Source organism: Zeus faber (assembly GCF_960531495.2).
Source record: "Zeus faber genome assembly, chromosome: 3".
In the NCBI taxonomy this organism is placed as follows: domain Eukaryota; kingdom Metazoa; phylum Chordata; class Actinopteri; order Zeiformes; family Zeidae; genus Zeus; species Zeus faber.
Genome location: NC_137190.1, coordinates 5,303,343 through 5,318,207, shown reverse-complemented (window position 1 = coordinate 5,318,207; position 14,865 = coordinate 5,303,343). Strand labels below are relative to the sequence as shown.

The following is a 14,865-nucleotide window of genomic DNA, read 5'->3' as shown; positions in this document are numbered from 1 at the left end:
CCGGTGACAGAATCGCGAGAGCTGAGGGGCAAACAGAATGGACGCTGGTTCAACAGTCGGCTAAACAGACGGAGAGATGAGCAACATAATGGTGGAGGCGTGAGCTGAGGTCCTTACGGAGAGGAAGGCGTGGACGATGTCCGCCTTGATGGAGCTGAGGGGCTTGTCTCGTATCACAATGAAGATCTGCTCCTCCTTCTCTAGATTGATGAAGTTGCCAAACCAGGACTTCTTAGCCAGTCTGCAGGGAGAGGAGACAGACTTGAGTCTCAATGAATGGTCACGTGACCCTCTGCCGGTAGCCGACACACAAACAAATCCAGCGTTCATCTGCGGAGACCTTTCGTATTGTTTGGTCACTGGGAATTTCCTTGTGATTGATTATATAAATAATTTGTTTATTTAATTTCATATTTTTTATTTAGCCAATTAAATTTTTAGAGCAGGACCAATGCGCATGCATATTTTTACAGAATTAACTGTTAATTTGTTAACAGCGTATTCTTTTAGTTATTTAATTTATCTGTAAAAATCATTTTAGAAATGGATTCCTGCAATCTTATCTCAACTGGATAAACTGTGTTTTGATAGTAAACCTCAAATAATACCCTTTTAAAATCTGTACTCACAATGAAAATGTCAGGTTTTGATGTAAAAGACTGGCTATAGAAATGCACCGTAACTAAACTGAGCTTTTGAACCAAACACAATGTTTGGATTTTTATTTTTCTGTCATCAAGTGAACAACTGAGTCAGACAAAATTTTCAAAAATCCCAGCCTGTTGCATCTGAATCATATTGAGGTCAAGTGATAAACACGTACCCAGTGACATTCTTACATAGCCTTGCCAAAGGAGTATAAGGCGTGACGCTCACAACATGACTCACAAGGTTTTAAATGATAAGACAGCATCAGAGCGGTGTAACTTACTCTGGAGAGGAGTCTGGGGTGAGACTGGACATGTCCTCCTGCGTGGGAACTGTCGACACATGGGACAAATGGTCAGGGAACATCTAATGCGGCACCATTACCTCAAACTGCTTCAGTTGTCATTACGATGATAAATCGGCGGTGTTGTTGCAGTTAAATATGAGGCAGCATTCATAAAAACACCATCGTTTTCCGCTCTTTTAGGGAGCAGTAAAAATACAATACGTTTATGACAATGAGATAATTTGTATGAGCTCAGAGTGACGAGTGCTTGAGGCGGATTTAGCTCCATCAAAGGTGCGTGCGGGGAAATCGTCAAAATCTGGAGCATAATTTCCCGTCTTTGTGTAATGAGACACTTATTTTCCGTGTGACATGGCTGGAGGCTGTGGGGAGACAGTGACAAATCTATTGGCAGGTGAACCACAGCTAAATACAGCGATTAACAGCAATGAGATTATTTACACACATTACCTCGGGCCTGGCATTCGCCAGGTTTATGCCTGAATGTACTTTCTCTCCACTGCATCAATTATCATACAGATGGGAACATGATAAGATCAAAAACTCGCTAATCGAATAATGAATGGTAGACTCCACATAACCTGCTTTCCCCCACGGTACCTTGCATTTTCCTGCGGTGGAAGCGAGGCGAGCCCAGGAAGCTGTTCTTGATGGAGTTGAGGCGCGTCCTCCAGGGCATCCCCCCGATGGAGGGGCTGGGGGGCGGCGTGGGGCTGGGCGTGCCAGCCGGGCTGTCCTTGGGCGTGTGCACGGGGGTGCCTTTGGGGGTGGGGAGAGGGCTCCCTCTTGGGGAGGGGTGGGGGGTCACCTGCGTGATGGGGACAGATTTGCCATTGTGGTCAGGGTGGAGGTGGTGGCGTCGGAGAGGGGACATCGGAGGGACGGGGGACAGGGCGATGGACAGCTTCGGGGGGACGGTGAGGGGAGGGTGGCGCCTCACCCGGGGGCTGTTGGCGATGCAGGGGGCCAGGGGCTGGCTGGGCGTGGGGGGCTCCGACTTGGGAGTGGTGGGGCTCTGGGCAGTGTTGGGGAGAGGGTTGGACCGGGTGGTCTGGAGGGGCTTCTCGGACACTTTGGGCTTGGCGGGGAGGGTCTGCGTGCGGGGGTGCATGAGGGGTGACCCCATCTTTGGATGGTATGAGTTTGGGGTGCGAGGCCCCACCCCGTTGAGGCGGGCCTCAGCAGAGTGGGTGGGGCTGCAGTTGGGGGACTGACAGAGGTCTGGTGACTGGGGCGGGATGAAAAACCGCCGGACGGGCTGTGAGTGGTCATGCACCGTGATGAGGACAGTCCAAAGCACAGCCACAACCGGGTGTGACATGTCGAAAGGAAAGACCGCAGCCCAAAAAAGATGTCCAATCATAATTTTTAAAAAAAAAGCACCCGGAAAGAAAAACGAAGTTGGCAGATGAGTGGAGAGGTGGAGCGAGTGACACGCAGGCAGGGAGCGGAGGTGAGAGTGCAAGAAAGAAAGAAAAACAGAACATGCTATTAGCACAGTGAGACAGTCAGGAGCAGTGGAGACCGTTACCGGAGCATTCATGAGGCAGATAGAGAATGTGAACCAGCTTGAAAGCTAACGCTTTAGCTTCACCCTCCACCGGGACAGCAGCCGCCATGCACAATGCTGTGGGATGAATGAGCCTCGGTCGAGAACTGGCGGAACAGGCCATAACAGCACATTACAGCCGTGGTCGACGTCTGTCGTATGAAAGCCGGGCCACAGCGTGAGTCTGGATCGAAGCGTTGCGAAAATCGGAGGATGTCAGATTTTAACAATAACTTTAAGGCTGGAAAAGAACTCATGGTGACCTGTCATTTCATTCACATGACAGCGTAGTAAAACACAGAGGTCGGCAGTCGTACATGAAGCGGTTCTGTTTCACTGAACGAGCGTGTGAGTTTGTGTGCACGTGGCGTGTGTACGTGCCAGGGTGCCCTTCTGTAGATTAAGTCACCAGGTCATATAATGCCTTTGGCGCTCAACAGTGAATTTGCTTATTCTTCCCTCTTTCTGCCTTTCAAACGGACCCATTATCGCCCCCCCCCCCCCCCCCAAAAAAAAGTGGTTTATTTTCGCCAGCCCCTGGCAGAGAGGGAATATCTGACGCTGGGCGGTTTGTGTTCTTGCTGAAGGTTACCTTTGGAAATGCATGGCTTTCCTAAACAGAATAACCCGCTAAACAAAGCATCTCACTGCTGGGAGTCAGTGTGAACACCCGGCCGCGTTTTCCTGTTTCCACAGCGGAATGTGAAGGAGGGTTTGTTTGGCGGAACAGTTTCACAAGGCCTCGTGGTGTGTGAGCGGATCCGCGGACGTCAGATGGAACGAGTCCCACTTCATGTAAAGCCTCGTGACACACATTTCGCCTTAAAGCCTTTCCACAACGAGCTCCGACCGGGAGGCGCGGGAACACGGTGAAGAATGGAACCGGTCTGAACGGAAGTGCTTGGCGATCACAGCACTGGATTCGATCGCGTCTGTAAAGTGCACAATCCTACAGCATTTAGGAGATATCTTACTCCACTTGACATATTTAATCACCTCCAGCACCACCCCCACCACCGCCCTAAAGCCACTCAAGGCAGTAAACTGCATCTTTATCACTATTCAAGTAAAAACAATGAAGTAGAAGAGTCTTCTTTGTGTGCGTCTATAACGTCTTGCTATCGACATTTCCTAGATATCCAACATTTTGAGTTGAGTTCAAAGCTACGACTGTAATCATGACAAGGAGGGATTGGTCAGGACCGGTTAGACCTGGAATGAACCACACAGATGAAGTTAATCACTTATTTCTCATAGACGATTTGAGACGTTTAATTAGGGATATATCCTTAACAACACTTGACTGTATGAACACAGACTTTGATGGATCAGACTGTTTTTTTTTATGGTTTATCTTATAGTTGTTCTCCCAGCCAGGGCTTTCGATGAAGGGCCACAACAATAATAAAGACTCTCCTTTTTTGGGTGACGAGCGATTAAAATAAACACAGTAAATGGCCCCGGCCGTGTGTGAGTTCCACTAACGGCATCAGCAGCAGAGTGCATTGTGGGTCAGAGGCCTCCGGGCCGCGCAGAGTCACACTTACCCTGGGACTGCTGAGAGGACTGGTGGACAGACCGGAGGACGCCCCGCTGATGGACCGCGACCTGCACGCACGCAAACGCACGCATACGCACGCGCACGCACGCACGCACGCACGCACGCACGCACACACACACACACACACGCACACACACACACACACACACACACACAATGAGTAGTGTAAGGTGAAATATTGATCAAAAAAAAAAATCACAAAATGCATGCACTGAACGATAAGAGGGAAAGCCGCACTTGGAAAAAAAACTGCACTAGCGCACACACATACGCCAGCACGCCCCGTTTCGACAGCGCACGCCTCAGAGCCGGCGGGAGATTCGATCTCGGGCAGAAACACCGCGAACGGAAGAGGCCGACCGAAACGATGACGGAGCGCAGGGAATCGGGAGCATCGTTCCTACACGAGCCCTTTCCCCCTGCGGCTCTCACAGACGCTTCCATTAAACACATTTCTCTCCGTCTTCCGAGCGGACGCGCCCGTCCCCTTCCTCCGGCCCGAGGCTCCGGACACAAGTTTTCTGACTCGCGCGGTTCGGGGGGAAGGTGCGGCGTGGAGAGCGGGCCCCACCGGGGGAAACAGGCGCCGCTTGGCCAACTGATCCATCTGTGAAAACGAACCGGCGCTCCATTCCCAATAAATTTACGCAAACAAGCCGTGAAACCGCGCGGCGCTCCGCAGATCTATCGACGCCCCGCCGACGACGTCAGCGCAAAATTCATTAGCGCCATGTTTCTATTCTTCTCTCGGTGATCTTTTTCATTTTTCATTCTCGATTCATTAACTTTTCATCTCCCTCCCCCCACCCCCACCTCTCTCTCTCTCTCTCTCTCCCTCTCTCGCTCGCCCTCCTTCTTTCTCCTCCAGCCCCCTTTCGCTTTCGGGCTGCAGCCCCTCAGTCGCTCCCATCGCAGACACCTTGCAGCTGCTGACGTCTGGAGAGACGTTGGGATTTAATTGCCCGTAGACAATTTGGCTTTGTTGGAAAAGAAAATTGAAACTGTAAATCATATTTAAATTTGCTTGAACACACACACACACACGCACACGCGCACGCACAGGCGCGCACACACACACATAGGATGACGTCATCCTTAGTGTGAACTGTAATTAGCTTCCTGCACTGGAGGGGGCTGCGTTACATTGATGTGTGATAAACTGACAAACTAGAACCTCTTTTTGTGTCACATTGCTCAAATGCTAGATATCGAATGAGCGGAATGAGATAATAACAGATACAAAACCTACAAAATAGGGAATTTCAACAAAAACTGTTGTTGATTATCAGGAGAACATTATATCATATACAATATATTTGCCATATGCTGCATTTAATGCAGGACACTTGAGATTTGTTTGTCGGTCTCATTTGAATCTTTGTTGCGAGTCTGTCTTGTGTACTAATCGGAATAATACACATGATACTGCATTAACTAACGGTGAAAGAGTGCTGAAAAATGCTGCCAAGTGCTGCAAAGTGCTGCAAAGTGGCAAATGGACACCTGGTCTGGTCCACAAGGGTTCTACACTGATGAAGTACAGACGATGCTACATGGAGATCCTTCCCATGTGCACTTCATTAGCGCCGCTGCACAAAAACATGCAAAGCTTCTTCCTCATTAGTTGTTTAGATATCTGTGCATGTGTGTGTGCGTGGGTGTGTGTGTGTGTGTGTGTGTGTGTGTGTGTGTGAGAGCGGTGAGTGCACCAAAATTTCGAAAAAAGCACTTTTCATGGACCCTGGCAATTTGATAATGAGAGCGATAAAAAGACTATCGGGGGGGGTAAAAAGCCTTATTTCCAACCCTGTGCGCTCTTAGTTACACCAAAGCACTCGATGCACATTCCTCCCGATTAATTTTATGCTAATCTTAATCCAGGCCTTGAATCCGCCTATAAACTACTTTCCCCTCGCACAAGGTCAAAGAGACGCAAATGGTGCAAAAGCAGCTTTCTTGTGCTTTGTATGCAGACGGACTCATACAGAGACAAAGTCCAGACAAACAAACAAACACACACACACACACACACACACACACACACACACACACACACACACACACACACACACACACACACACAAACACTCCCTAATGAAAATGGGGAATGAAAATGGAGGGAGGAGAAGGGAGGAACAGCGCAAATAATATGGCAAAAAAAATAAAAAATAAAAAATAAAAAGTTGACCTAAAAAAAGGGAATTGCCCCGGGAGCGAGAGAGTAGCATCAAAGAGGAGGAGGGGACAAAAGAACTGTTTTTTTTTTTTCCCCCCCTCCCAGAGCACAGGGGATAGCACTGCTCATCCTCTTCCTCGCCCCCCGTCGGCTTCAGGACCCGATGAACGGTACGGAGGGAGGCGGCAAGTAGACGAAGCACAAAGTCAAACAGGATGAGGGGCGAACGAGACACAAAATGGAATTCAAAGCTCCTCACAACCGCGCGCGCACACACACGCACGCACGCACGCACGCACGCACGCACGCACACACAAACGCACACACGCACACACACACACACACACACACACACACACACACACCGACTGAGGGGACGGTTCACACGGAGAGAGACCAGTACCTTTCCTCCTTGCTGCAGTTTGCGTTTGTGATATCCAAGCTTTTACTGAAAACGGATTTGCTACGGGGGCGGGGCGGGGACGTGGGTGGGGGTGGGGGTGTGGGTGGGGCGGGGGTGGGGGGAGGGGGGCGGGGGAGGGCAGACAGAGAAATCAAGAGACAAAACAGGAAGACAGTCACGTGAGGGAGATCCTAGAAGAAAGCATGCACCACTCAGATACAGACAAAGGTTCAGGAAAACAAGCTTGTGCCCGGTGGACGGAAAGCGCAAATGACAAAGAAATGAAGAGCACAGCGGAGGACGTACGTGCACGAGCAAAGCAGTTGACGAGCCACACGTAAAGGAAACAGCAGGCGGCATCCATGGGACGTGCAGCGTTCCGAAGCGCCGGACACACCGTACTCGCAAGGTTCTCCACACAAACCTCCGTGACCCTTAAAAAGTTGTACACCTCCACGACCTAATCCTTGACTTTACTGTACGCCATTTTTCCCCCCCAAATAACTCACGACCCGGCGGCTCGGCACAAAGAGGCTTTTTCATTGGCGGAGTGCTTACCGCAGAGTGACTAATTACTAATCAATCCCTCTGGGCGTCATTAAATGGAAGCACCGTGCGTTGACGGAGGATAAAAGCCGCAAATCACCAGGACGTTGGTGCTGCTGGTATGCATTTCAAGGGCATGTTGGTTTGCACAAAGTGTGGGAAAGGGAATTCCCACTCCCTTTGAAACACAGTGGAATCGGAATCCCGACGGAATGTCGATCATACCCAAGACTGAAATGTTCAGTTGTCCGCAACACAAATGAATACACGAGTAAATAGTTCCCGACTCGCAGTGATATCCTGCGTTTTGTACTCACGGTATGATCCTGAAAAGCAAGAATAATAGGCTACACTTCAGGACGTGCAGCGCTGTTGAAAAGAGCCATGAACGATGTCATCTTTGTCACGGAATCAGGAGATTCGACAGGATTTTCTCACCGAAAGATCCATAAACAACCAGAACGCTTTCAACAACCAGTCAGAAAGGGAAGTCTGACCCCTGGGCCACACCAGGAGCGGCATCGTCGGCCGTTCCCCGTTCCTCCCGGCTCCTTGTTCAAACAGCATCCTCCAGACTATAAACTTCAAATTGGGAAATTGCTCAACTTTCAGTGGGTAGGTGAATCAAGTGAATCTTTGCTTTCGTTTTCAAACATTTACTTTTAATTGTATTCGCATTTGGAGTCTGTTTGTTTAATAACGTAGCTGGATTAGTTTGTGAGTTTAGCGTTCATTGTTTGTATTTCACATCTCAGCTTCTGGCTTGAATAAAAGCTGTTTTATCGCCGGAATTAATAATGATCTTTAAAAACATTGCGGTTATTAACCGGAGGAGGGCGGGGCCGGTTCTTCTCCGCGGGTCCGAAGGAGAAGGCAGGGACAGCAGCGGTGGACTCAAGAGATTTCCACAACCTACATACGCTACTCACAAAAAGTTAGGGATATTCGGCTTTTGGGTGAAATTTCAGGATGAACCTAAAATCCACTATAACCTTTACAGGTGAACTTAATTTGACCTTCTCTAAACTTCTGAATGCACATGTCCAACTGTTCAATCTTTCAGTACTTTTTGCACAACTTGCTGTAACAAGGAGCTGAATAGCAAAATTCACAACAGGTGTTTGATCCATGAATCCATCAATACATTTCCTGGTTCAATTAGAATTGGTATTTAAACAGTCCTCTTCATCATGCTGTTCACGTTTTGACATCATGAGACCAAGACGACACCTAACAACTGATCAACAGCACCTCGTCATTGCGAGGCTTCAAACAGGATGTTCTCAGAGGGAAGTGGCCACTGAGCTTAGAGCGTCACAGAGTGTCATCAGCAGGTTGCAACAGAGATACAGAGACTGGAAGAGTCACAGAAAGGCATAGAAGTGGACGTCCTTTGGCCACATCCTACACTGATGAGCGCTTCATTGTGAACAGTGCCCTGCGGAACCAGATGATGATGCCACTCAACTCCAGGCACATTTAAGGGAGGTGAGAGGCACCAAGTGTCACGTCAGACCATTCAAAACCGTTGACATCAGCGTGGTCTGCGTGCTAGACGACCTGCAAGGATACCTGACCACACCACCAGGCACAGGCATCATCGTCTTGCAGGGGGCATTTATGCTGGACGAGGGACCAGTGGGCCTCAGTCCTGTTCTCTGATGAAAGTCGATTCACGTTTAGCAGAAATGTTGGCCGCCTACGATGTTGGAGACGTCAAGGTGAGCGCTATGCATCAGCCACTGTTGTCACCAGACGAGCCTTTGGTGGTGGTGGTGTTACAGTGTGGGCAGGTGTGTCTAGTCAATACAGAACTGCCCTACACTTTGTGAATGGTACAGTGACAAGCCCATACTACCTGAATAACATCATTAATCATTAAAGTCATTGTGCCCCTGCATGAACAACACAGGCCTCATTTCATCTTCATGGACGACAATGCTCCAGCTCATGGAGGTGGCATCATTAGGGAACGGCTGCTGGAGACTGGGGCACCTCAAATGGAGTGGCCTGCACTATCTCCAGACCTGAATCCTATAGAAAACCTGTTGGATCAGCTGAGTGGCCGTATAGAGGCTCGTAACTCTGTGCCCCAGAACCTCAATGACCTGAGGGCCGCCCTTCAAGAAGAGTGGGGGGCCAGGCCTCAGCAGACAATAGGTCGACTTGTGAACAGCATGAGACGTCGTTGTCAAGCTGTAAGTTATTGAGACATTGACATTTTTTGTTGTGGTCTAACCACCACTGTTGTTGGCTTTTGTTTCAATAAATTGTTAGAGATGAGGAAATCACCATTGCATGCTTCTACTTAAATTCTCTACTTTCATGATACATCACTGTTGCGTGAACTTTTTACATTTTCCATAAATTTCACCCGAAAGCCAAATATCCCTAACTTTTTCAAGTAGTGTATGTGTATTTACTGAGCTGTTTCTGTAACAAAGTGTTTTCAGATTTTTTTTTTATTGGTTATTTGTGGTTTTATTATAAAATGAAGAAAAACATGAAATGGTTATATTCTTGTATATTTGATAAAACAAATTAATAGCTTAATACCTTATAAATAAGTACACAGATTTCTCTACTGCACAAATGTATTGCTTGATAAGTCAGTTTGACATGAGCCCACAGGTAGTGACTCCAAGCAGTTAGGAGAGCGTCCTGCTTCTGTGTTGCCGACAGGTACGCTGTACCAGACCAATAGTTTATAAAATACCTCCCTATAGTCTGTTCCTGGGCGTGATATTTGTTTTTCTGCTGGAATGACACATTTCTTTACATAAGTGAGGTTTCATTTGTTGTGGGGGAAAATGTATTTGTTTGTCAGTAATCGACGTGAGGACCGCACATCAGATCTGATATATGTGGTTGATCCACACCAAGCTTGGTAAGTAAATATTACCACTAAATACATGGTTTGAATAGACCTCTATGGGAATCTACACTCCAGTTTACACTTTGTGCCCGGGAAAATAGAGCAGAGGCGTAAAAAAACAGAAGGGGTTGAGGAGCCTCGCGGCACGCTGCTTTGGCCACACTGCTTTGGCCACGCTGGCGCCTCTGCTTGGTGTGGCCTTCCACATAGTGGCACGGTGACGCAGTGCATTGCACTGCTGCCTCACAGCAAGAAGGTCCTGGGTTTGATTCCCGCCTGGGGCGCTGTTGGCACCGTGCTCCGGCGGGTTATCTCCCAAATAGGAGCCTTTCTGTGTGGAGTTTGCATGTTCTCCCCGTGTTCACATGGGGTTTCCTCCACCTCACGTCAGTAAGGACCCCCACCAAAAACATGCACCCATCATCGTCTGACCAGCGATGGACACTTATCACCTGGTCCCCGGGCGCGTCCACGTACGCTGCCCACTGCTCCTGGCTGTGCCCCCGGAGGAAGGACAAGCCAGGATGGGTCAAAAGCAGAGGAGCCATTTCACCGGCCACCATCAAGCATGTGCATGTGTGTGTGTGTGCAAGCATGTGTTGTGGAGTGTCGTGTGATGATTAAAGACTGTTTCTTTCTTTCTTTCACATTGATCAACATGGCAGCGTATCTGATGCGCTGACGTGACGCCTCCGGTGCGGCCCAGGGGTGGGTGTCTTCTCGTACTGGGTCTGAAACTCTCAGACATTTTCCCAGGAATACATTAAGTTTTCAATGTGCAATTCACAAAATACAGCTTCTTAAAGCTGGTTCGGCTGTGGATTCTATTTTTTCCATTTTCTGGGAAATGAAATAGAAACAACTGCATTCACCAGGTGACTGTAAATCTACATTTATTTTAGTCTTTTGGTCCCATTTATCACATCATAGAACACCTACTGACTAAATCATGTGTTTGCCCTCAGGTCCAAACTAAATGAGCACAATTAACAAACTTAATAGAACTATCAACCGAGCTCAAATGGCAAAGGAAAAAAATACCAGGTTCTAAGAAAAGATCCACTGTATTTGAATGATGATTTGTTAAAGTAGTGAACATATTATTGTCCATTTTGAAAAATGTCAGTCTGACGGTTTTGTAGACGCAGTAAAGAAATTGGCCTTTTGAGAGAAAGTAATGACATTCAAATACATGCGGATCCCGGCGCGTTCGGCGCAAGTGCTTCTTGACATGAATAATTTGGCCAATCGTTGTTGATAGGAATTAGTGACCAATTCGGACGGTTCTTAAGTGACCTGTCAAACGGGGAAATTTAGACTGGCGCCCTCTCTAAATCTGCTTGACTTGATCGACCTTGCTTTTTCAATTTCTCTCCTCCGCCAGTGATCATGCTCCTTCCGCTTCCTCCTCCCTCAGGGCTGGATCTCCAGAAACCGAGCGATGGATAACGACGGCGTTACGTGCGCAACTCCAAGTTCCAGAGAGCAACGGGGCACGACTATTAACAGTTAAGACGAGGTACGGTGGAGGAACCGGGGGCGTAGTAATGGACGGCATCTTTGATAAAAGTGCATCTCTGGGGATCTCTTTGGGAGATCTTCATAAAAGATCTGGTTCGTAAAAACATCAGACGTGTATGTGCAGCCTGTTTAAAACTGAACAACACCACGGTGCCTCTGCTTCTCCCTTCAGCCATCTTGGAATATACAGTATACTGCACATGTACATACAAGGGTCTGTTTCAAACATGTAGTTATAGGGCTGGGCGATATGGAAATATTTATTATCGTGATATACAATATCAATGTTCCTCACAATATCATATCAATTCAAAATGGCTTGTTAACCAGTGGTAAACTGCAGCTCCTCAACTAGAACTGTCAAGCGATGTAAGGTATGATATTAGGACTGTCACGATTATGAAATATGAGTTGTCGATGAATCGTCGTACAAATAATTGCAATTAACAACGCAATTGTGTTTTTATGCCGCCATAACATTACCATTGAAGAATGCAGCGTAAAGATTTGACTCGACATCACATTAAGTCATCATTCATTTACCGGAACCCGACTGATGGAAACTGCACCTAATTTACATTCACAGACATTTTTAACGTTGGCTTAAAATCCCGCTTCAATTTGGATGCGCTAATATGACTGTGAAATAAAAATAAAAAAACAATGATCACAAATTGCTCAAATAATTGCAATCATGTAATAATTGTGACAGCTCTATAGGATATCAGACCAAAACAATCGTTTATCAAACTCCCTCTCATTTTTTGTGCATTCCGTCGACATCATTCATTTCGATAACTGAATATCACACTGCAAAATAGCAATATGGTCATTTTATCCAGATACAACACCATCGGAAGCCGATAAATAGTATGAACTATCGCCCAGGCCTACATGGCGACCACCCATGCAGCAACACCCAGCGGGTCTCCGTCACCCCCCACCCCCCGCCCCCGTACCTCTGTCCGTGCGTTGCCATGTCGATGGCTCGTCGTACGGGCACCGGGGAGCCGCCCTCGGTGACGCTCAGCACCTCCATGGACTTCCTCTCCGGCCTCCTCTTGCCGTGGCGGCTCAGCATGGGGGAGTCCACGCGCTTCCTGGGCGGGTCCACTGGGCGGGGGTCGGGTCGGAGTCCGGGGGCGAGCGAGGCCCAGGGGACGGTGGAGAACGAGGAGACACAGGAACTAGTCAGTAAACAAACTAAACTGTGATCTGCTGCTCTCTGGCGAGCCCCGCAGCGCCCTTACGGTTTCGACGCCTTAGTCTTTGAGTTGAATCGTGTTTTAAACAGAATAGATGCATCGATCCTGTTCACAGGGTAAGACGGCAGCGCAGTAACTTCATCCCAAACGATCTAAAGCCAATGAGTGACAGAGATGGTGTCACAACCCTTTTAAGGACGAAGAGTTTAAATTCTCTGTGAAGCTTCCTTTTGAAGAACTTGTGTATCCTTTAAATTACCATCCAAAATGATTAAACTGCCACAGAATATTTGTTGAACATACCTCTGTCAAAGCAGCGCAGCCCACGTGTATTATTATGTTTGTATGTTCTATTTTTATTTGAAGTGTATGTACAAAGGCTTTGTTCGTTTCAAAATGGTATTGCCAGTTCAGTGCACTACACCGCACAAAATGGGTATTGTCTTACCTATCAATACTACCCTGTTTAATTAAAATTAAATCTTACGTTGGAAGAATAATAAATACTGCAGGTGTCTTAAACCACACCGAGGTGGTGTAATCAGCCGCTGTGGCCTACCGATCTCGTTGCGCGGGGGCAGGTTCTGGTCCTCGTGGCTCGGGTAGCGCTCCTTGCGGTCCAGCAGCAGGAAGTAGATCATCTTCTCCTGGTTGTCACTGCAGGGAGACAGGCAGACAGACAGCGAGACGCGGCTCATCGTCTGACCAGAGGACTCGCCGTGGCTTGGGGGGGGGGGGGGGGGGGGGGGGACACCGAGACGCCCCGAAGAGTGATGGACAGAGAGAAGTCACGGACTGATTCAAAGATGGAGAATTCCATTTACAATAACGGCGAGATCAGCGTGGGTTAATTAGTTTCCGTAATCGATTTATTCACCGATTTGTTCGAGCAAAAACAAATGACACAAGATGAAACCGTCGCTGGAGTCTAAAAATAAAGCACGGAATGGAAATTCAATGCAACTACGTCACGTTTTGTTTGCATCAGGTTTTCGGCGACAGCATTGTATTAGAACGAGCGCCAGTACTGGATCGCGCGGTATCGAACAAACATGCCTGATACTAATACCCGTGTCACCTGTCAGGTAGACGTAGGAATCTAGCGACGGTTTTCTCTGCTGTTATTAACCCTTTGCTTTGACCTTCCACACGAAAAGACAAACTTTCAGAACAACAAAGAGGAGCTTATTCTCAAGGCTGCCCGTCGCCAATTATCACAATTTGGATCTTTGTTGATCTTCTATCAGGGCTGCTCATTGCCTCCACCCTTCCTCCTCCTCCTCCCCCTCCCCCATCGCCTTCTCCTCCTCCTCCTCACTCACTCCTCGACCAGCAGGTCTTTGGTGAGCTTGGCTTTGTCTCGGAAGCAGCCCAGGGAGTGCATGCTCTCCAGGACGTCCGGGTCAATCTCCTCGGCCGCCGCCAGCATCCTGATGGCCACCTTCCTGGGGACGGGCTGCTCGGGCTCCGGCTCGTTCTTCCCGGCTCTGGAACACAGAAAGAAGGCGTGAGGGAGGAGAGGAAGACTGAGGTCATCGGCTGGATGCACTGAGGAGGAGGAGGAGGAGGAGGAGGAGGATGCTGAGACGGATGCTGAACTCAGTATAATTGAACACAGTGTGAGGCCACTGCCACTGCTCGGGCAGCAGTTCCCAAATTAGTAATACTACATCACTTGTTCGCCTCTAAACTGCTGTGGTGGTTTAACATTTAACTTAAACCGACAAGAGGTGACACATCTCACAAATATAAATATAAATATATAAATTGTTGTTTTAATTTAAATTTGTTTTTTTTTGTCTTTGTTTTTCCACAACATTTATTAAGATCCAGATATCTAAATACATTTCTTATATATGTTGTAAATCACCTCCCCAAATGCATGAAAACATGTAAAACAATGAAAATAAAAAAGACGTGTATAAAATGGGGCTATGTATGCTCACACTATTTTAAGCTTTCATGGATGGCACTCTGCATGTAAGATCCAATATATGTATTTATGTACAGTATGAATGGCACTTAGTGTGTATGACGGCGTGTGATGTTAGTAATGCAGCGCCCAAGGAAGGTT

General features: G+C 47.8%; 1 protein-coding gene across 1 annotated transcript in view; it reads right to left on the bottom strand.

Moving 5' to 3' along the window:
* The window catches only part of LOC307227750 (serine/threonine-protein kinase BRSK2-like), a gene marked incomplete at both ends in the record, with an annotated part of 94,408 nt that overhangs the window by 8,190 nt on the left and 71,353 nt on the right, over positions 1–14,865 (bottom strand). Inside the window, 8 exons of the mRNA XM_079997173.1 lie at positions 118–241; positions 932–980; positions 1,556–2,213; positions 4,052–4,112; positions 6,645–6,704; positions 12,546–12,699; positions 13,351–13,448; positions 14,114–14,278. Coding sequence (XP_079853299.1) covers positions 118–241; positions 932–980; positions 1,556–2,213; positions 4,052–4,112; positions 6,645–6,704; positions 12,546–12,699; positions 13,351–13,448; positions 14,114–14,278 — 1,369 coding nt within the window. The remainder of the gene's footprint in view (positions 1–117; positions 242–931; positions 981–1,555; positions 2,214–4,051; positions 4,113–6,644; positions 6,705–12,545; positions 12,700–13,350; positions 13,449–14,113; positions 14,279–14,865) is intronic.